The sequence below is a fragment of the Heteronotia binoei genome, chromosome 14 (assembly GCF_032191835.1).
Source record: "Heteronotia binoei isolate CCM8104 ecotype False Entrance Well chromosome 14, APGP_CSIRO_Hbin_v1, whole genome shotgun sequence".
Taxonomy (NCBI): Eukaryota; Metazoa; Chordata; class Lepidosauria; order Squamata; family Gekkonidae; genus Heteronotia; species Heteronotia binoei.
The window spans coordinates 12,828,929-12,850,410 of NC_083236.1; the positions used below are offsets into that span (position 1 = coordinate 12,828,929).

The following is a 21,482-nucleotide window of genomic DNA, read 5'->3' on the forward strand; positions in this document are numbered from 1 at the left end:
CCTAAATTTGGATCCTTTCACAAAAAATGAGTATTAACTTTTTGTACGTATAACATTTTAATTGTTCAAGAATGTATTTTGCACTGATTTAGAGATGCCTTTTCTCTTCACTAAGAGACCTTTGTGCATAAACAGTCTTCTGCATGTATCACTTATCTGCGGGCTCATGAGCCCCAAGATTGGCCCCAATGCGAGTGGTATTTGCCCATCTACGGCTGCCTCTCACATGAGATCGTGCACAGCTACACTGGAGCAGTCTGAATCTTAACTTTTCAAACCAAAGACAGACCTGGATTGCTTTTGTCTAGTTTTACTATGCATCCAGAAAACAAAAAAATAATTACAGTTTCAGTGTTCCTTACACACACACACACTCTTTACCATTTTCAGGAAATAACTTATTTGCTAAGAAACAACTGGTATGCTTTTCATGGCAAGAGCCTATTAATTTTATTTTTGCTGTAGGATTAGTTATTGCAGGTCAGAGATGATTTTACTTCTAAAACAACCTTAGAGAAACATTAGCTGAAAAGATTTATTCGCTCTTGTTAAACTTTGCAGAAATGTTTGCTGTCACATGAAAATGTTTACCGAAGTCTTTTCCAGAGTATTGGTACACTAAAAAAAATACTTCAAATTATCAACTGTGCCTTTAGCACCAAAACTGCTTCTCTTAGGCAACAAGAAAGTGTTAACAAAAGGTAAAACTTTTCCTACCATCATACCTGTCTGTGAGAGTCTTTTGTCCATGAAACGCCTCACTTTAACTGCATCATACATACCAGTATAATAATGGTGAAAGCACCCAAACCCCACACAGTCCTAGCTCTATAAATAAGGTAGGCACATAACAGCATGTGTGTGTCACAAAGTCTTAAGAAGAACGATCTCTCAAGCTGTATAAGAAGACTAGGAAGGATAAGGTAAGTTAATGGCCAGAGAAAGCGGGCTGTGTTCCAACGTCACTGACGGCTATGTGACTGAAATGTGATTAACTCCATACTGGGGCCAAAATCTATAGCTGTATGATGCATCAAAGTTTGTAACCAGAGCATAGAACCTTTTGTCAAAACAGTGCCATTTAACTAGTTTATGAAGGGGAACAAAGTTCCTTTCTTCGATGAGGCAGCACACACACTAGGGAAAAACAGGACTAGAACTGTCTCCTCAGGGCTGGTGGTGTTTGTGACATCAGTGGATCAGATAAGTGCTGGAGATAAAGTGGAAAGGGCCAAAATTATTCCGCCATGCCTGTACAGAGTTGTTCAAGATTTGGAATTAAAGAGCTGTATTTGAATTACATCCCAATCTGTAGAAAACATGGTTATGCACTTTATGTAGAATTACAACTAAAGGCTAAAAGTGTGCTGTGTCATGTTTCGGAATGTTCCCACCCATAAAAGCTCAACATATTAATCCAGCAAACCCACCCCTAAAAAAACTCAATAAGCGCTCCAGGGAGAGGACTGCATTAAACTTCCTTCTCCAGTGTGCTGATTTACTGTAACAGTGGTGGGGTTATATATGAGGAGGCATTTAAAAAAGCAACTCTCCCCTCAAGTGATTCACAATTCTATCAACTTGATTTATAGTTTCATTCTACGCAATGTGTAGATCCATTCTAAATTCCAAAAGTTTTGAGAAAGCTGGACTGTTTAAGGCTGTAATCCTAAACAGGAAAACAGTCACATTTAAATCCAATGGGACCTTCAGTGATCACACCTCTGTGGCACATGGAGGCTTTTGTTTTTCAAGGCCCAGGCAGGCTGTTTATTTTTAGATGACAAGCTCAGTCACAGACAGCAAATCTCACAATCTCCAGAGAAGCAGGGCAGAAACATCTCTTCACCAGCAGGCAGCAACAGCGCAATCCAAAGAATGCCTTGTGTCACACAAAGGGCATGCAGGAGATAGATGTTTTTGTAAGTTTTGCAGTGACACCACATAGCAAGACTGCTCTGGGAGCTGTCTCTTGAGTTACCAAAGCAACTGGGAAAGGCTTCTCTTAGGGAAGGAAACCCCGCTAAACAAAAAAGATCTCTGGATTGTCAGCTGTCTAGTCACTGATAAAAGGCGACCAATAAGTGAGTGTTTGAATTTGGCACAATCCCTTCAGGCCGACCACCTGAAACAAAATAGAGCTGCTGATCTGTGCCGAGTGTGAAGCTGCCTGATGGGCAACTTTTGTCTGAAGTCAGACCTGTGCACAATTTATACACTGCCAAACCCCCAGCAGGAGCTTGGTAAAAGCTTTCCATTTTTGCTACTTGCCTGAGGCTGAAGAACCAAAGCGACTATCAAACACCTGGCAGGCCTCAATACAACCTCCTGGTAGGTGCATGGTGTTGGATCCTATCAACTACAAACAAACCTCTTTGCCAGTTACCCTTCACAATATCTGCGCTCCCAACAGAAGCTGCCTCTGAATACGGGGGGCCCTCGAGAACACTATAAATGATCAAAGCAAGAAAGGGGAAAGAAACAGGTCACTACTCTTGGGTGACTTTTTCCCACAAGAGCTGGGGAGCGGGATGATTTCTGCTGAGTCTCCCTTCTTCAGCCACCTGTACTTTCCTTTTTCTTTTGTATTAAGCAGGAGAAGACTCTTATTTCTTTTTAAAATTTTGATGGACTGAGACAAAAGCTACCTGGACTGTGTCCTGTATGTCCGCCAGATTTCTCTCTCCTTGCAGGAGTGACACGGCCACAACAAGAAGGGGTATAAATATCTCCTGGGGATTTTCTCTGCTTGCAGGAGACTGGATCCAACACATGATGTAGCAGTTCACTCTACAGAAACCAGATGCCATTACTGCTACCTAATGGGTGTTTGTCATCCTGTACTTGAATGAACAGTTTTCATTTCTATTAAGTGAAACCCCTCTGTACAGGTGTGCATGCATGCATTCCTCATGGCACTCCAACCACTGAAAAGAACAGTAGCACCAATGCACTCATATGAGAGCTCCTGGATCATGACCGTGTTCACAAAGGAAATGCTAATTATTGGCCAAAAGCATCCCACAGTTCTGCAATCACCTAGATGGTGGAGCCCATCAATCCAAAAAATAACCACAATGCATTGCCCCTCAAGCAAATGAAGCAACTCAATGCCCCACCCTATAGCTGCCTTCTATACTCCCATGTTTTTTTGCAATTTCTGCTGCCCATCCCATGAAATACATATACTATGACAATGAACTATAAAAACATTCACTAATAAGGATATTCACCAAGAACTCCTAATTTCTTCTCAACTGCAATGTACAAGATTCAGTAAAAAGACACATGCAGCCTGACCCTATTCAGATTTACTTGGCATCAAGCCCACTGAACGCAATGGGCCTTGCTTCCAAGTAAAGCGCACAAAAGCTTGCAATGTTAGCCAGCACAATACAAGCTGATAGGGCCTTTTCACCCCTCCTCCAATAACTTGTGTTCCAAAGGTGTTGCTCAGTAACAGTGACAAGGTTCCCCATCTCAGTTTTAATATACTAGTAGTCCATGTATGTGCGCCACTTGATCCATCAACTTCCTCAGGTTAAGGAAGTTAAAAGTGGGGCCATTCAACTTTTGCATGATCCACCACTGAAAAAGAATCCATCAAACTGAGGGTGTCAAGCTTTCACAATGGAAACCCTAGGTTTTGAGAAAAGGGAAGATAGTAACAATTATTCAGGGCAGCAATAGGCCCTTTTGTTCATATGAATAAGTATGCCAAAACATACAGACAAGATTCAAGAAGCATCTCTGGATATCCAACCGCTCTCTGTTAAGAAATTCAAAATCCTTTTCTTTAGTACCTTATCTAAGTAACTAGGAAGACGGCTTTTTGATGGAATGCCTTGTCTTTTTTGTAGATGATCTTTAATTATAATAGTTTTAACTGTCACATAACGTGCTGGGCTCAGATTTATAGAGCTACAAAGTACTTTTTCTCGGTCTGACAGCAGCTCAAAGCCTGGAAGATTTTCAATGGCAGCAAATTCTCCATCTTTCCCATCTTCCTTTCCCCTCTTGGCAGTAGTAATATTTTTGTTCTCTTTCCTCTTCTCTCGTTTGTGTCTAGCAGCTTCATACTCTGCTGACTCTTCCATTTTCGTGATTCCATTCCGACGGTACCGTTGTAGTTCCCTAATCTTGGTTCGCAGAACCTTCTCCTTGTGCAGGTTTTCAAAGAAATCATCAAACTCCTTACAAGACATAAACTGGTAGAGAGACCTTAGTTTTAATCTCAGCTCTTTTTCTTCTTTTGTGATCTTGCGTTTGGAAGGTTTTTCTTTGTCCTTTCTGTCCTTCCCTAAAAAAGCAGGAACCAGGTTGTAGTCACGAGCAATGTTCTTTCTGCGCTGCCTCTCTTTCAGCTTCCTCACATACATGTCCACATGGGCCCTCTTTAATTCTATTTCCACATCGTCGTCATCATAGTTCACTGACAAACCACTGATCAAAGTCTCAGCATCTTGGTCATACTCGATTTCATAGTCATCTCTAAGTGGCATATATCCCAGCTGCTGCTGCTCAGTCACTGATATGTCTAGAGGCGGTAGAGGCATGGTCAGGCTGGGAGAAAGTGGACCACCACTTGGGCAGGTGTGGTCAGTCACTCTGTTTGGTATGATGTCAGGGATGCAGGCTTTTCCAAGGTTGCCATGGATGTACATGCTTACATAGTGCTCCATCACTTCCTGAGGAGTCCGTGATGCTCCAACATGAGCAGCCATATCTTCCTAAAAATAAAAAAAACAGCCCACAGTATTAAATAATATTAAGTATGAACCTCTAGAAAACAGTTTACGCTCACACCTATTCAACAGAATATTTACGAAGAAGTGGACAGTGAAATCCTCTAAGTTTAAAAGGCAGTGGAGTGGATCCAATCATACTCCAAGTGGCCTTCCTCCAAATTTCTAGATGAAGCTGGCTACATTCAACTGACATGACAGTTCTAGTCATTTCTTTCTCCATAAACTTTTGTCACATAAATACGAAATAGAACTTCTCTAGCAAAACAGAGTATTTGCACAGTTATTACTTACCTTTGACTCAGAGAAGACTGCCCAAATAAGTTTGATCACACTAGTATTCCCTTAGAATCTTGCTAATTTACCATCCCAGGTGAGAACCAATTAACCTTAGAAAAGATTAAGATCTTATTTTGACTTTAAAAACAAAATCTAGAGATTCACAAATAAAGCCATAATATTTTTCATCTAACTCCTCCACCTCTGAGAATAAATTCCTCAAGTTTTAGTTACATAACCAAATTTAACCAATATGATTTGCACACAATAGCAAATCCAGTGCTGATCATTACAGAAATGAGCGTGGGAATTAAAAGGCACACACACTTGCTCTCCGGTCACCAGTTAAGAAATTAATAGGTTCTGTGACAAGCCATAATTTGTAATCATCTTTGAATGACAAAGATGCCTTAACTCCATACTGGGAAAGACCCAGACAGAAGGGAACAAGTCACAATTTGTAGTTCTGACAAGCTATGAATTGTCACAAAATCAAAAGTGAATAATACAAGGAAAGGAGGAGGGTGAACTACAATACTGAAGATTCCATAGATTCCACTACTGACAACCTATGATTTGTTTACATGCAACTCATTTTAGTCTGACACACCTGCTCATCAGCCCCCTCCCAAAATGTGGTATGTGTATGAGACAGAAACATAATTTCTGAAACACTTTTTGATCTGGCAAGGATCACTCCCTAACCTCATATCGCTTTCTTACTTTAATGACATTTTACCTAACACATTTTTATCACACTCTGCCTCTAAGGAGAGTGATGTACATATCCCGCCCTCCCCCAGTTTATATTCACAATGGCCCTATAAGGTGCTTAAGGCTAGGAGTTTGTTTTACTGATTCCAGAACATCCACTGAATTTCATAGCCAAGTGGGCACTTGAATCAGGATTCACTTCAGTGTTAAATCATTTTCATAAAATAGTTCAGACCATTAAAAAGAACAGCTGATACCTTCCCTCAAGAGCTAAAAAAACAACCAGCGGGTTTCTGTAGACTCCCATTCCTGATCCATTTCACCATTTAGCTCTATTTGGGTCATTTGCAGTTCTCTGTGTTGCAATCTGTTGTGGAAGCGGTTTCTCTACTGCATCTTGCAGAGACCTGCAGTTCGGAGTCTGTTTCCCAGAGCACGAAATGAGGAGCTGAGGGCTGCCTGGTAAAGTCATTCCGCAATCTCCCTTGCCCCCAAACCAGGGAAGGAGCGTCTCTCCTTGGGGAAGAACCGGGCAGGGAGCAGCCGCCAACGGCGACAGAGCCCATTCAGCCGAGCAAGCCCCGCCCCGCCTCCTCAGTAAGAGCCGCGAAGGCGGGATGCCTTAACTCCACACTCCCTCTCCCCCTCCGTCCTCACCCAGTTGCCGAAGCCGAACTGCTCGATGGCATCCAGCAAGAGCTGCTCCTCCCGGCTGCTCCAGCCGCCCTCGGCCTCGGCGCCCCACAGCGTGAAACGCCCGCCGTCCACCAGCTGGTAGCCATGCCAACGCCGGTGCGGGCCGATCTCGGCCCCGGCCGAGAAGCACTCCGGGCAGAGCTCGATGTCGGCACACTCGGTGCAGCGGAAGCGGAGCGAGCTCACCTCGGCCAGGCAGTACACGCAGTACTTTTTCCCCAGCTCCGCCATCTTGCCCTCCCTCCCTCCCTCCCTCCCGACCGGCGCAGAGGCCGCATCACCAGGCGCGACGAGCGCGGAACCCTCGCCCCGTTGGCGGGCGGCGCGGCGAGGGCCAATCAGCCGCGAGCCCTGGGACGCCGTTCCCCTTGGCAACCGCCAACCAGCCGTCGAAGCCCTTTCGCCTCGCCTCATTGGCTGCGGGAAGGCGGGGGCGCTGCCGTGGCAACGCGACCCGGGCCGAAGGGAAGCGGCGATGGAGGAGGAAGAGGTGCCGGCGGCCGAGGCCGAGCCCGGGGATGGGGATGCGGAGCCCGGGGCCGTGGCGCTGCCGGAGAGGGCGCCTGAGGCTGCTTTGGCCGACGCCAGCCCGGAAGAGGCCTCGCCGCCCGAGTGGGGAGCGGAGGAGGCGCCGGCGGCGGGCGAGGAGGCCTCCCCGGGGGCCGAGGGAGCTGGCGAGAGTCCTCCGCTAGGAGTGGCGGGCTCCGCTAGCGCAGAGCGGGCGGCGGCCGAGGAGGAGGGCCCGGGCGAGGCGTCGCTGTCGGAGGGGCTGCTGCCCACCAGCGCCAGCTTCGAGGAGGGCGAGCCATCGGAGCCGCCGCCGCTGCAGGTGAGCGAGCAGCTGAGCCGCCGCCTGAGCGCGCACCTGCGGGAGCTGGAGGCGCTGAGCGCCCACGAGGGCTTGGAGCCCGGCGGCAGCCCGGACGAGCTGCTGCGGCGCGAGGAGAGCGAGGACGACCTGGAGGCGCGCCTGGCCGAGGAGCAGCGGCAGAGGGCCGAGCTGGTGGAGCAGTACCGGCAGCTGGGGGCCGAACGGACTCGCCTCCGCCACTACAGCACCAAGCTGCAAGGCAGGCTGGCCGAGGCGCTCAACAAGGCCAAGGGCAAAGAGCGCGCCCGGGCCGAGCTCGAGCAGCACATCTCCGACAAGGAGCAGCGCTACAACCGCTACCTAGCCATGCTGCAGGAGCTGCGGAGCCAGCAGCAGGAGGAGCTGGCCTGGTACCAGCAGCAGATGGACGCCCTCCAGCAGACTTGCGAGGAGAAGCTGGCCAAGGTCAACAGGCAGTGGAAGACCTATCAGGCTGCCAAGAAGGAGGTGGCCGTCTATACCATGGGGCGGCGCCTGGGGGGCAAGCAGGCAGCCATCCGCCAGGTGGACCAGATACAGTGTAGAGAGGAGAGCAAGGAAAAGGAGATGACGGAGGTGAGCCCTCCTTTTGGGAGAAGAAGAGCACGAACAATGCATTGAAGATAAGCAGAGATGTAGTCTTGGGTTATTAATTTGTCCAAACCTTCTTAAAGGTCTTTGCCCATTTACTTATCTGGATATCTGTTTCTAAGCAACCATTTACTCTCTAAATGGATGAGCAAAAAAAAAAAAAATCCCTTTCATAGCCTGACCTCAAGACACTTTAAATGTAATCATGTGATCTTTTTTGTAGTAATCCATTTCCATGCTTATACACATCCTGCATACTCCCCAAAATCCAATTATCAAACCCCGTTGTCAACATATATAAGACAAACATGTTTTTATTCCAGTATAAGCTTTTGTAGACTAAAACCTATGGCGACTGATTGTGTGGGCAGAAAAGCATATGCTGTAATAAAAAAAACTTACTATGTGCTCCAAGACCTCCTCCTGTATTTTTGCTGCAACAGACAGAGACAGCAATTTCAGATTTAGTTTACATGGAAAATGTGAAATCATCAGCACAACATAGGACAGCTAAAAGCATTGCTCAGCAATTTTTAATTGCCCTCAGTCCTAAAAATTAGTTCTTGTATAATAAATTACAAATACAGGTGGGTAGTTGTGTTGGTCTGAAGCAACAGAACAAAGTTTTGAGTCCAGAGGCACTTTAAAGACCAACAAAGTTTAATTCTGGGTATAAGCTTTTGTATGCAGCACACAAAAGCTTATACTCAAAATTAAACTTTGTTCTAATGAATTACAAAAGGGACAGAATAATCATAAAGTTACCAGATTTCACCTTCCATCTTTTTTGTCACATTCTTTGAGGCATGTCTTTTTTGTAAGCAAGGTCAGATTGTGGTCTATGAACTTTTCATGGGGAAAAGGCAAGTTCCGCATCAGGCTCACAGGATGTAGCACATATATTATCACAACCATGGCAGGCTGTTGCCTGTTTTCTCAGGCCTTGCTGATGACAGTTGGTAGCCAGATTTCTTAAGCTGTATATCCAGGCTCAGGTGTGCCTATCTGCTGCCTTCTCTCTGGCCATACTGTATAGCTTGAGTAAAACTAGAGCAGGCAGATTATTTGCTAGTGTAGTTTACCTGTTTTTAATCATTCTAGGTTCGTCTGGAAAATATAAAGTTGAAACACAGGATTTCTAAGCTTGATGCAAACTTAAAAGCTCAAGAGGAGTTGGCAGAAGGTCTGCATTTAATAGATTTCGAACAGCTGAAGATAGAGAACCAGACCTACAATGAAAAGATCGAAGAACGCAATGAGGAACTTCTGAAACTCCGGAGAAAGATTACCAACACAGTGCAAGTCCTGACTCAAGTAAAGGAAAAATTGCAGTTTGTGGAAGCTGAGAATTACGGCCAAAAGGCTCAGCTGATGGCAGTGGAGGCTCTAGTAGCCCAAAGAAGAGATATCTTAACCAAGACAAAACAGGCAAGGGATAGGTTGCGAATGGATAATGAAAAGCTTCACCAGAAATGTGGCTTGCTTGGAGATAAAGTACTGTTGAGGGATTTTGAGGAGAAAGTGAATGCTGCGGAGGTCATGAAGGAGAGGCTGGAAGTACTGAAACTTCAGCATGCTGGACTTGCCCTTACTTGTGCGGGAGTTAAGAAGAAAATCAGAGGAATAAAATCTTTTCTACCAATCTAAACAACTTTGTTCAGTGTTAAAAATGTTGTGTGAACAAAGGGTATTAAATATTTACAGTATTTTTATTCTGCCATTTTGAGAAAAAAATTTTTTCACCACATGGCTTACATCAGGCATTTAATAGATTGTGCTGGTTGCAGGCATATATATGAAAAGACAACACCAGTTTTTGATTTTTTTTTTAAAGACAAGACTTACAAAGTCAGAATAGCAGAAGGAAATCCGTCTGACAAGGTCAGAGGTGACTTATTAACAGACATTTATGTCCAGTTGGGAAGAATACCAGCTGATATTTCCCTGTTGCTACTCTTATTGTGATGGAAGTGGTGAAACTAAAAGCCCATTTTTGGGGGGAGGCAAGGCCATAGTGCCTTTCCTTTTGCCTCTGTAGTCACAGAGCATTAAAATGCACATAATTGTTATTTATTACTAGAATTGCACAAGCAGGGGACCCACAAAGACTTGCTGGGGGATCTCATTTTCCATCCCCCCATTATTTCTCTTTCCTTTCAGTGGCAGGCCCCAAAGCCTTCCCTTTCCCAGCTTCCTTTTGTCCCTCACACCCATCAGCCAACCAGCCAATCATCTGAACCTGTCTTCAGCTTTTCCTCCTTCCATTCCCTTGGCAGCCAGGAAAACTCTGGCAGGGTTGCATGGTGTTAGCCACTGAACTGTTTCATTCATTTTAATGGGACTGTGTGAAAGGAGCTCTGAAAATATTAAGCCTTGATTCTCAATTGTATTTGTAAGTGCTCCACCTCCTTTCTACATAATTATCTCAGCCACCCGAGAGTATAAACCCAACACTGGTTGTAGATTCTTAATGTTTTAGCCTACGTTGGCAGCATTCATACACGACAGCTACCGTGAGAGGTTCAAAGATCCATTTTGTCTTCATGAGGCAAATTGGTTACAAGTATGAAGCTATCAGATAGCAAACAGGATGTTTGCTGTAAATGTAGCATGTAAAACAAATCCATTTTGTTTAAAACATTTCTGTTTGGCATCCCATATTGTGAGATGTGTTTGACGAACAAAAAGTTTGGGGAGGGACGGTGGCTCAGTGGTAGAGCATCTGCTTGGGAAGCAGAAGGTCCCAGGTTCAATCCCCGGCATCTCCAAAAAAGGGTCCAGGCAAATAGGTGTGAAAAACCTCCGCTTGAGACCCTGGAGAGCCGCTGCCAGTCTGAGTAGACAATACTGACTTTGATGGACCGAGGGTCTGATTCAGTAGAAGGCAGCTTCATATGTTCATATATGTTCAAGTTCAGTAAAATCCAACAAATGTTAAACAGATTAAGCCCCCTCCCCCTAGGGTTGCCAAGTCCAATTCAAGAAATATCTGGGGACTTTGGGGGTGGAGCCAGGAGACCTTGGGGATGGAGCCAGGAGACATTAGGGGTGAAGCCAAGATCAAGGCTGTGACAAGCATAATTGAACTCCAAAGGGAGTTCTGGCCACCACATTTAAAGGGACAGCACACCTTTTCAATTCCTTCCTTCCATAGGAAATAATGGATGGGGCACCTTCTTTTGGGGCTGATAGAATTGGACCCCCTGGTCCAAACTTTTTGAAACTTGGTGGGTATTTTTGGGAGAGGCACTAGATGCTATACTGAAAATTTGGTGCATCTACTCCAAAAAACAGCCTCCCCAGAGCCCCAGATACCCGCAGATCAATTCTCCATGATTTTCTATGGGAATAAATCTCCATAGGGAATAACAGAGTTCCCAGCAGACATTTCCCTCCCCTCCCCCTGCTTTCTGACGACCCTGAAGCGGGGGGAGGGCCTCCAAACTGGGGGATCCCCTGCCCCCACCTGGGGATTGGCAACCCTACCTCCCCCTCAACTGCTGCATTTTGCTGATTGCTCAGTACTGGTTTATCTGTTGATGGTATTTTTAAAATTACACAATTATTGTTTTTAATCTGTGGCAGCTGCCTTTGAGTCTTAGACGGAAGCCATGAGGCATAAATGTTTCAATTAACATTCCCTTTGCAACCACCCCCTGCTTTCCCACCAGTATTGTACAAACAGGCAATGAGGCATGTTGCAGAGAAATATGTATGCAACAGATGAAACAAGAACAGAAAACAAAAGCAGTTTTTCCAAATATTGTCAAGAGAACTCTAGCGCAGGGAAATGTTTTACTATTAGGATTGACTTTTAAGCTAAATGGAATTCAGCACGACAAAAATGAGAGCTAACGGTATTCTTTCCCTCCAGCAAAGCAGCACGTTTGTATCTGGGTACTTCGAAATGGCCGAGGGAAGCAGCAATGGCTGAGAGTACTCTTATAGCAAATTTTCTGTCATGACTGAATTGCTGAGACAGTCTTTACTTGAGAAGCAGAAGGCTAATTAATGGCTTTCCAACTTGTGAGCAACACAAATGAACCCACTCAGTCTATAAAGCAGGGATGGCCAAACTGTGGCTCAGGAGCCACATGTGACTTTCACACACATTGTGTGTCTCTTGAAGCCCCCACTCCTCTGTCAGCTGGCTTGGAGAAATCACTTCACCAAGCCAGCCGGCAGTGTGGAGAATGCATTTAAAGTAGCTTTCTTTCCCTCTTCCTCTCCCCCATCTATTCACCATCCTTCCTACATTCCTTCCTTGTGGCTCTCAAACATCTGACGTTCGTGTCTTGCGGCTCTCTAACATCTGTTCTATGTGGCTCTTCCATGAAGCAAGTTCAGCCATCCCTGCTGTAAAGGAAGTTTAAACATAAGTCTGGCTTCAGAAAACTCTCCCAGCTCAGTGAGAAGGAAGTGAAGCCGCAGCTAGATTGAGGAATGCCACAGCCAGAAAATGAAAGGAAATTAATAGTAAGGATTCTGCTCTCCATTGAAGCAAATGCAGCAACTGATAAGAAGGGTGTAACAATCCAGAGGGGTAGTCATATTAGCTGTGCACAGCATGCCCAGGAAAACAGACTTGGCCCTAAATGGCTTGATGGTTAGCGTATGTAAAGGACTGCCTCCCATAATTTCAGCCTACCAGTTAAGATCCTCTCACACAAGAAGCCCTTTTCTCTGTGCCTGTCTGCAGAGGCAAGTGGTGACCAAAGGCAGGACTTTTTCAGTACTTGTGCTTCCTTCCTTCTTGAGGCTCACCCACTTGGGAAGCAGAAGGTCCCAGGTTCAATCCCTGGCATCTCCAAAAAAGGGTCCCGGCGAAGAGGTGTGAAAAACCTCAGCTTGAGACCCTGGAGAGCCGCTGCCAGTCTGAGAAGACAATACTTTGATGGACCAAGGGTCTGATTCAGTATAAGGCAGCTTCATATGTTCAGATGCCAGGCCAATACATTTCTCTTTATCCAGAAACTGTTTCTATAATCCTCTTCTAGCCAGTGGGTTGTCTTGCATACATCAATTTTATTTGCTTAAGTGTTTTTATGGCTTGTTTTAATGTTTTAAAATTTTATAGGATTTTGATTTTTTATTAACAAAGACATTTTTTAGGGACCTGCTTGAGGTGGCTCACTAAGTTTACTAAGTTTACATTCTAAGTAAATGAATATGGCAATTTGTTGCTAAAGTGGGCTGCAGATTTTTTTTTTAAAAATTCAGGATACTGATGCTGCAATATCACCTCTGGGCCACTTGCAGCCCATTTTCCATTTGTTTGCAAGTACAGCAAGCTGAGAAAGCCTGCATCACCGTATCTTCATTACACCATATTTTCTAGATTTACAAGCCAGTCCTGACGTTAGGGTCATCACTTCCAGGCTGTTATAACTAGCCTGACTGCATACATATTGCTGGTATAGTGGAAGCAGCTGCTGTCAAAGACCTCTGGTGGTACACATGGGCTGGGCAGTGAGAGGTGGTTAGAGACCCTCAAGGGGAGGAGAGCATCCTATGAGATGCAAAGACATTTTAGCATAAAGTGGGGTCAAGAGAAGATACTGAGTTCTAGTGAGTTGAAATAGCTCTTTAAAAAGTGTTTCCACTGTAATGGTACAGTCCATTTAAGTTAGGAAAAAGTGTTGTTGAAGCTGCGCTCCCAAAGGCTTAGACAATTCATCTGATTTAAGAGGCTCTAAAAATGGTGTTAAGGAAGCTGATAAATCCAAGGTTGCTAAAATATAAAAACAAAAGTCTTCTCTGCAAATGCAATTTCTATTACTGTGAGGAATTCGACAACAAAGGGGAGGAGGGGAAGTCTTTGGATAATTTGCCACTCACTAGCATTAAACAGAGAATTTTGTATGCTGATTGTAAAAACACAGACAAAGCAAAACAATGCAACTGTCCTTTTATCTTTTATTTGGTGTTAAGTAACTCCACAAAAAACAAATTCAGTTACTCTGGTGTATGTGAAATCAGAACAATACGAGCACTTGAAGCAAAAAAGTAGAAACAAATTCAGCTCAGGAATGAAAAACTGATACTTCAGTGCTATGGATATGCGCTTCATACCACAGTGCATTTCAGCATCTCCACTTTTAAATTATCCTTGCAAAAAAAAAAAAAAAAACACAAACTCACACATCAACCTTCTCACTGGAAAGCTTCAATTTTTTTCCATTCAATTATGAAAACAAATAAATATTATTTGTTATTGCCCACACATGTAACATGTAAATTTCCAAAGGTGTTAAAATATTAAATCATAAGGTAACCAACATCGACGACACCCTTTCACTGAGATCTCTATCCTAAATAAGCTGAGTTAAAAAGGTGTGGGTTTCCCCTCCCAAATAGTCCCATTTGGTCATTCTTTATTCTGCTAATGACACTCTCGTTAAGTTAATCATTAGAATTTTCTCCATTTCTTTCTTTTTGCTTTCATGTCATCAGACAATATTCTCAGTGCATGTGCTATACAACATTTTTAAGGAAGCTCCAGAAGAAAGTAAATATATAAAAACTTATCCAGAATCTCAAGGGGAAAAAAAAAACAAAAACGCCGTAAAGATTCATTGAATGAACGCTAAAATAAATGTAGCTTAAAAGCAGTTATTAATAACATTTCCCTGTAAAGTACAAACCAAGCCAATGGAGTTGAATTTCAACAGAAAGGATACATGCAACCTTAGAAGGTGTTGATGCCTGATATCTTAATCATGTATTACCAATTAAGAAAAGGCAACAAAACTCAAATTCAGTTTAGCTCACTAGCACAGAATATAATTTCAAAGCCAGTTTAGCTCACCATTTCAAACAACTATATAACTGTTAGGAGTTTCTTGCCTCTCAAAATTAATGGCTTAGCATTTTCAAGTCAATAGTAAACTTTCTGCACTTTTCTGATGTCTTAAACATGCTACTATTGTATAGATCATTTTTTTTTAAACTATGAAATGGTAAAAACCAATATTGCTCCTCCTGGCTCATATGATTTGCATAATACGTTAGTAGCACAGGGAGTTGATAGTCTTGCACAGTTACAACTTGACAGATGCACTGACTATGTTAAAATAAATTTTTAAGAGCAGGTCACATATAGCAAACAATCACTACTGCAATCACACATGTCCCCCACTCCCACTTACAACACACAACTTACTCCTAGCATTCTCTCAGGAGACGAAGTTTAGCTACCAATTTTGCTAAATCAGAGCCACAAGAATAGCTAACTGCAGGAGCCCCCGGATTTCCTTTGAATGACCCTCTGCGTAGAAAAGGCTGAATAGTGACTCTGAGATGGCTTCAGTCATCCAGACCAAATCTCTGTACTTGTGACACAATCCACAGCCCATTCATTGTCCCAGGGAGCTTAAGGACACAATCTGAGGCACACTTAGCTACAAGTAAGTTCTACTGAATCAAAAGGGCTTCCTATGAAGAAGTGTGCCAGGGATCTGTCAGTTACGTGTCACTTGCTTTTAATTATTTACTTTACAACACCAAACCCTGAAAGATAAAGTCAAACAAGAGGGGAAGTGGGTTGGGGAGGGGTGAGAAAATTGTGTTTTTTTCCCCCTTGCCTACAAAAATCCTTGACTTCCCTCAGTTAGCAAGAAGGAAACAAACAATAGTTTCAACTGTGTTCATTTGAGTCAAAAAGAGAGATCATAGCATAGAAAACACAGTTTCTGAAAGTCTCTAAAGCACAGCCCTAGTATTCCTACTCCAAAGTTATGAGATCTTAGACTGGACACAGCACACACGCTTTCCTCCCACATTCAGAAAGGCACTGATAGATTACAGTGTTAAGTATTTATCTCCCAAATCTTAAAGAACAAAGCCTAATGTGCTAAAAGATTAAAATCTCTGAATAGTTGTAGACACTGCAATGCTAGTAAGATAGTAATACTGATAGGGCTACAGTTAAAAATAAACGTAACTGCAGCTAGAATGCAAAAGAGCAGTGATACTACTAAGACAAATCACATGCACATCCATTCTTGATTTGACAACACAATCTACTCTAGGTCCAAATAGCCAAGAAGCTAAGAGTTTGGAGGGAGAAAAGAAAAGCCTTCCAGTGGGACAGTGCTCCCAACTACTGAAAATAAAAATACCAAGAAGAGAAAGATAAATACACTTCTGAATCCATGAACTGAAAGGGAAACTCAATTTAATTTCAAGTTACAGATTCTCAGGAAGAGAGTTTTCCATCTCAGGCTAATCTTAACCATTGGCTTTTCCTTTGTAGCTTTACAGATGAGTTCGAGAAAAAAGCTCCTCTTCATTTCCCCCTTCTGATGCTGAGCCTTCAGAGCTGGAGCTATCACTGGAGTAGAGCTTCTTCCTAAAGCCATTTGATTTTGTTTCACAGCTTCTAGGGTTTGCACATCTTGCTTCGTGAACAGAAGATACCTATGGATTCATGTTTTTTAAAAATCGTTAAATGCAGAATTATTATGGATTTACAAAAAGGAGAATGGTAAAGAACATTTCTCCTAGAGCAAAGTAACCCCACATATACATTTTTATATTCACATCTTGGCCTGGATCCAAAAGAACACCTGGATATGACTTTTCTCCCTAAAACCCTTGGGACTTCCCAAATCCAAAAGGGGATTCAAAGCAATGGATTTATAGTCAAGAAGGGAAAACAACAACTTCCCCAAACCCCACAAGAGAAAGCACTTTCCTGTCAATCAAGTGTTTCTTTGGATCCTGGTTTTTCACATTAATTTACTGGGTATACTTTTGTTAGCAGCTTTCCCCTGATTTCTTTGCCACTTTAAAACAACCTTTCTATGATTTTAGTTTGCAAAAATCGCAATAGTTTCCGACAGATACAGCCTATTCTGGTCAAAAACCTCGATGAATGAAATGGTTTTAAAACAAAAAGGAGACAAGTTCATGGTCCTGATTGTTTCATATCTAGTCACGGGACTGTTGAAATCAATTCCATAGTGACTAAAAAATCTTACCATATTAATATCTAAAAGATGTTCTTCAGTGTGCAGCATTTCTTTTATATCTGTACATTCTCCAATACCACTCTCCTTCTCGACACTTGTACAGCATTCTTTAAAAGTTTTATTTGAGAGGTTCATTGGGGGATGGGGGAAAGAAAATGGAATTCTATTACAAACTGTTGCTTTTAATTAAATGTAATGATAAAATTATTTATTAGGTGCTAAATAAGGATCTGTGATTAGAATAATTAAAGTGTCAAAAAGCAGAGAGAACTGCAATGCAAACCAGTACAAGCAAGAGGCCTCTATGGCAAACTCTACTTTGCTAAAAAAAAAAAAATTAATAAAAGTATGGATTAAAAATTCAGCTTCTTGTCAAGTTCCCCATATTCCTTATTTTCACTATTCTAAGTTTTACAAATTAGTCAGTATCTTCTCAGGCAGGCCAATCCAATAGGGAGGGACGGTGGTTCAGTGGTAGAGCATCTGCTTGGTAAGCAGAAGGTCCCAGGTTCAGTCCCCGGCATCTCCAACTAAAAAGGGTCCAGGCAGATATATGTGAAAAACCTCAGCTTGAGACCCTGGAGAGCCACTGCCAGTCTGAGTAGACAATACTGACTTTGATGGACCGGGGGTCTGATTTAGTAGAAGGCAGCTTCATAGGTTCAATCCAACAGTCCTGCTACTCCAGCAGCAGCTGGGCCAGCATAACAAGCTGCCTTAAGCCAAGAGGAAAGGTGACGTATTAATATTTTAATAAATACATACTAATTAGCTAATTAATATAGTCATGTTCCTTTGTCTTTCTTTCCCGCAGCAAAGCAGAAAGAACAAGATTGCCAGTAGAAACAAAAAGTCCCCACAGCTCTGCCAGCAGCCTTTCCCTGGGTTTGTGAGAGCCCCGTGACCATGCTCACCAACCACTTCCCCGCATTCCTTGTGCAGAAAAGGCATCTACTGCCTTCTATGTGATGACTGTCAGGACTCAAGGGAATAGTCTGGCAAGGGATTAGAATTTTACCACACTGTTGCACTAGAATGTAGTAATGGCAAGCAGAAGATGGCAAATTTCTTTCCCCCCCTTGGTGAGAGGGCTGACTTCCTATACTCTTTGCTTCTAGTTCATGGACACCGATCATTCTACATTTCAGCTAAAAAAGATGCTGCTACCTTCATACTGTGGCGTAGGGAAGAGTGGGGTATAGAGAGCTTTCTCCCACCAGCACTGCTTTGCTTGATTGTAGCTTATTTTCTGAAGATCGTTATTCAATCCAGGAAACTGTTTGGAGAATAACTGTATTTCAGTTTAAAGCAAATGGCCCAACTTACCACAATGCAATGCAATACAGTTGTGGTTTAAGATTAATCTGTATGTGAGAATAAGCTGTGATGGCATTCGTGTTACAGTATTAAATGGCTCAATCTTATTCTTGATTGATTCTATATACCAATCATGCTAATAAAACTGAGTAAATATTATTGAGAAGTTCAATATGCATTATATTTTGGCTATGATTTTTCTCCCTCATGTACTTTCACATTGTACATGGTTCCATAGCTTCATGTTGCATCTCTTTCTCGTTTTAAGCTTGTAGCACTTTTAAGCTAAATATTAAAGTCCATGAAAATAGATCCAGGTGGGCAGCTGTACTGGTCTAAAGCAGCAAAACTACGTTTGTGTCCAGTGGCACCTTTAAGACCAACAAAAGTTTATTCAAGGTAAAAGCTTTCATGTGCAGGTGCACTTCCTCAGATACATAGAAATGGACGTTAACACTTCATACACACACACCTCTCTACATAGGTGAACAGCAAATAAGCATACAATGTTTTAGTAGATGCAGACTAAATTGCAACAACCAGCTACATTCATACGTCACAATATGTTTGGATTAATTACAGGGGGAAACAGTGGTGCAATAACTATGTCAAAGTAATAATAATAAACTTTTAGGAGTAGGAGACGAATGTGTGAAAATATCCTTAAATTTTAAGAGTAATTCTCCTCTCAAGCATGGAGTTAGCTAACAGCATCCTTTCCTTTGAGTTGGGGGTACAGTGTTATGTCAGAGGAACACATTCCAATATTAATGACATTGCATTACATTAACTATTCCAATATACTATTCCAAAAAAGAAACGTACTAAAATACAGAGGATGCTTAGTGAGAATACATATGTAAGGACTGAATAAGTTTAGCATATGTAACGAGATAAGAAACCAATATCCCTATTCAGTCCTTGGGGGGGGGGGTTGTTCTGAGGTTTGTAATAACTTGTAATTCAGTGATTTCTTTTTCCAATCTGTTCCTGAAGTTCCTTTCCAATAAAACAACTTTGAGGTTGCCCACTGAATGTCCTGGAAGGCTGAAGTTTTATCCTACAGGTTTCTCAGTCTTGTGATTCCTGATGTCAGATTTGTGTCCCTTTACTCTTTGGTGTAAGGTTTGTCCTGTCTGCCCTAAGTAGAGAGCCAGGAAAAACAGGTTGCAGCCACAAACTGGGGTATTGTACCTATGCTGTGCTGCTCCTTGGGAAAATTCTAGAGCTTATATTTTCGGCAGGCCTTTCCTCAGTTTTGGGTAGCAGGCATCAACTGTGCATGCCTGGAGCTGAGGAAACCCCCTCCCCCCAAAAAACAACAACAGTTCCTTCCTTACACCGCTTGGCAGTCCGAAGGATGAAAGGTAAATGAGAAAGGAGAGCCAGCTGAGGGGAAGGAAGGGTGGATGGGTGTGGCTGCACAGATGCATCCACACAAAGAAGATGCACCTTTATGGAGAAGAAAACAAAGGACTTCAGAACAGAACATAGTAAGATAGGATAGAACCTCCAGCAGGGGCACTGAAACCCTTATCCAAAGCATAAAATGCAAATTGTCTCCACTTCAAAGTGTAGGATTTCCTAGTTGAAGGTCTGTGAGCATTGAGTAAGATGTTTTCCACCTCTGGTGTGACGTTCATAGTCTAATTCTCCAGGCGGTGAGCCTGAAGAAACCCAGATCATGACGACATAGTAACTGTTCTGTTGTATCAGGAGATCTGGAACCACCGGCAATGTAAGTTAGGTCTCACTGCTGAGGTGAAACAGTGTTGAGAACCATGGTTGTCTGGACCACCAAGGCATTATCAGGATGCAAGACGTTTTTATCCTCTTGTATCTTCTGAAGTACTCGAATAATTAATGGGATTAGAAGAAACGTAAGAAAGATGGTCAGACCACTGGTGTAGGAAAGCATCCTCAAGAGACAATGGTTTTGGGTCTATCCTGCTGTAGAAGTGAAGGCACTTGGTGTTGCTTTTGGTAGCAAACATATCTATGGTTGGGTTCTTGAAGATTGCCAAAATGGGAGTCAGGTAAAAAGGGTTTAACTTCCACTTGAGTTCCACTAAACTCTCCCTGTTCAAGTGATCTGCACAAGAGTTTAGAATGCCCAGCACATGGACTGCAATGAGGTACACCTGTTGCATGATGCACCAGTCCCAAATCTGTATGGCTAAATGGCATAAGGAAGGAGATGTCGTGCCTCCTTGTTTATTTAGATAAAATAACATTGCCACATTGTCGGATGCAATCTGTACAAGTTTGCCCTGAAGGCTGGGGGCAAAGGAAACCAGAGCGTGTTTGACTGTGTTTCCAGTTTGTTGATGTGAAGAGTTCGATGGTCGAGAGGTCATTGGCCTTCAGCATAGATGTGATTGCATTGGGCTCCCCAGCCCCACAGAGGGGCATCTGTATAGATGACTACTTCTGGGTTCTCCAGGTGGAATGGGACTCCTAGGGGAAGATTGTCGTGGCATGTCCACCATTTTAGGGGCAGAAGCACATCTTTTGGTATTAGTAAAGGTTTCGGTGGTGGATAGAGTGAAATGTCGTAAGAACCACAGCTGTAGTGACATCATTTGCAGCTGAGCAAATGGGATTATGAACACTGTAGACGCCAAGAGGTCCAGTAACCACTTGATGAGTACAGCCTTCTGGGTCGGAGCTCTTATGAAGGTCAGCGCTAAGTGTTGGATGGTTACCACCAGGGTTTTTTTGTAGGAAACCCCCAGCAGGAACGAATTGCATATTAGGTCATACCCTTGACATCACCATTGTTTCACTGAATGCTTTTTTGTAGAAAAAGTCCAATTTGCATATTAGGCCACAGCCCCTGACTCCAAGTCAGCCGGAACTGCATTCCTGTGCATTCATGCTCAAAAAAAGCACTGGTTACTTGATTGATTGGTAAAATGGCTCTGTGCTGAACAGGCACGTGCCAATGAATTGTATGGTTTGTTGGAATGAGACACAGTTTTTCACAACTGACACACAGAGCTGAGAAGAGATGAACAGTAGTGGTGAGATCAGTTTGAAGTTGTTGAGACAAGCAAGCCACAAAAAGCCAATTGTCTATGTAAGGATATACCTGCACACTCTGAGTTCTTAGGTACGCCACCACCACCGTCATACACCTTGTGAAGATTCTGGGAGCCGTCAAAATCCCATATGGTAGGGCACTATATTGGTAATGTTGTCTGACAGCAAAACGGAGAAAGCAGTGATGTTGTGGTCGTATTGTGATGTGGAAATAGGCATCCTTGAGATCAATGGATGCCATTCAGTGATTTGCAGGGATTGCCTGCAACGTGACCA

General features: G+C 43.1%; 3 protein-coding genes across 7 annotated transcripts in view; 1 reads left to right on the forward strand and 2 right to left on the reverse strand.

The window, feature by feature from the left end:
* Nucleotides 1-422: 422 nt before the first annotated feature.
* On the reverse strand, nucleotides 423-6,711 carry TADA2B (transcriptional adaptor 2B). The gene is made up of 2 exons (XM_060254173.1): nucleotides 6,396-6,711; nucleotides 423-4,730 (listed from the first exon to the last, which is right to left on the reverse strand). The coding sequence occupies exons 1-2, from the start codon at nucleotides 6,663-6,665 to the stop codon at nucleotides 3,738-3,740; spliced, it is 1,263 nt and encodes a 420-aa protein (XP_060110156.1). The 5' UTR covers nucleotides 6,666-6,711; the 3' UTR covers nucleotides 423-3,737.
* A 198-nt stretch (nucleotides 6,712-6,909) lies between these two features.
* Nucleotides 6,910-9,595, forward strand: CCDC96 (coiled-coil domain containing 96). The gene is made up of 2 exons (XM_060253785.1): nucleotides 6,910-7,860; nucleotides 8,977-9,595. The coding sequence occupies exons 1-2, from the start codon at nucleotides 6,910-6,912 to the stop codon at nucleotides 9,520-9,522; spliced, it is 1,497 nt and encodes a 498-aa protein (XP_060109768.1). The 3' UTR covers nucleotides 9,523-9,595.
* A 4,182-nt stretch (nucleotides 9,596-13,777) lies between these two features.
* KIAA0232 (KIAA0232 ortholog) overlaps nucleotides 13,778-21,482 on the reverse strand; it is an 82,551-nt gene continuing 74,846 nt past the window's right edge. For 3 of the 5 annotated variants that reach the window (XM_060254324.1, XM_060254321.1, XM_060254325.1), the window contains 3 exons: nucleotides 18,015-18,123; nucleotides 16,857-16,954; nucleotides 13,778-16,293 (listed from right to left, as the gene is read on the reverse strand). In XM_060254324.1, the coding sequence (XP_060110307.1) occupies nucleotides 16,132-16,293; nucleotides 16,857-16,954; nucleotides 18,015-18,123 (369 nt within the window). In that variant the 3' untranslated portion in view covers nucleotides 13,778-16,131. The remainder of the gene's footprint in view (nucleotides 16,294-16,856; nucleotides 16,955-18,014; nucleotides 18,124-21,482) is intronic. The other 2 variants (XM_060254323.1, XM_060254322.1) reach the window with 2 other exon arrangements.

What these genes read in the sequence shown, in the direction of transcription:
- TADA2B (XM_060254173.1), bottom strand. Translation starts at nt 6,665, where the DNA reads ATGGCGGAGCTGGGGAAAAAGTACTGCGTGTACTGCCTGGCCGAGGTG. An exon ending in AGTTCGGCTTCGGCAACTGG is followed by an intron (nt 4,731 to 6,395) that starts GTGAGGACGGAG and finishes TTTTATTTTTAG; the next exon opens with GAAGATATGGCTGCTCATGT.
- CCDC96 (XM_060253785.1), top strand. Translation starts at nt 6,910, where the DNA reads ATGGAGGAGGAAGAGGTGCCGGCGGCCGAGGCCGAGCCCGGGGATGGG. An exon ending in AGGAAAAGGAGATGACGGAG is followed by an intron (nt 7,861 to 8,976) that starts GTGAGCCCTCCT and finishes TAATCATTCTAG; the next exon opens with GTTCGTCTGGAAAATATAAA.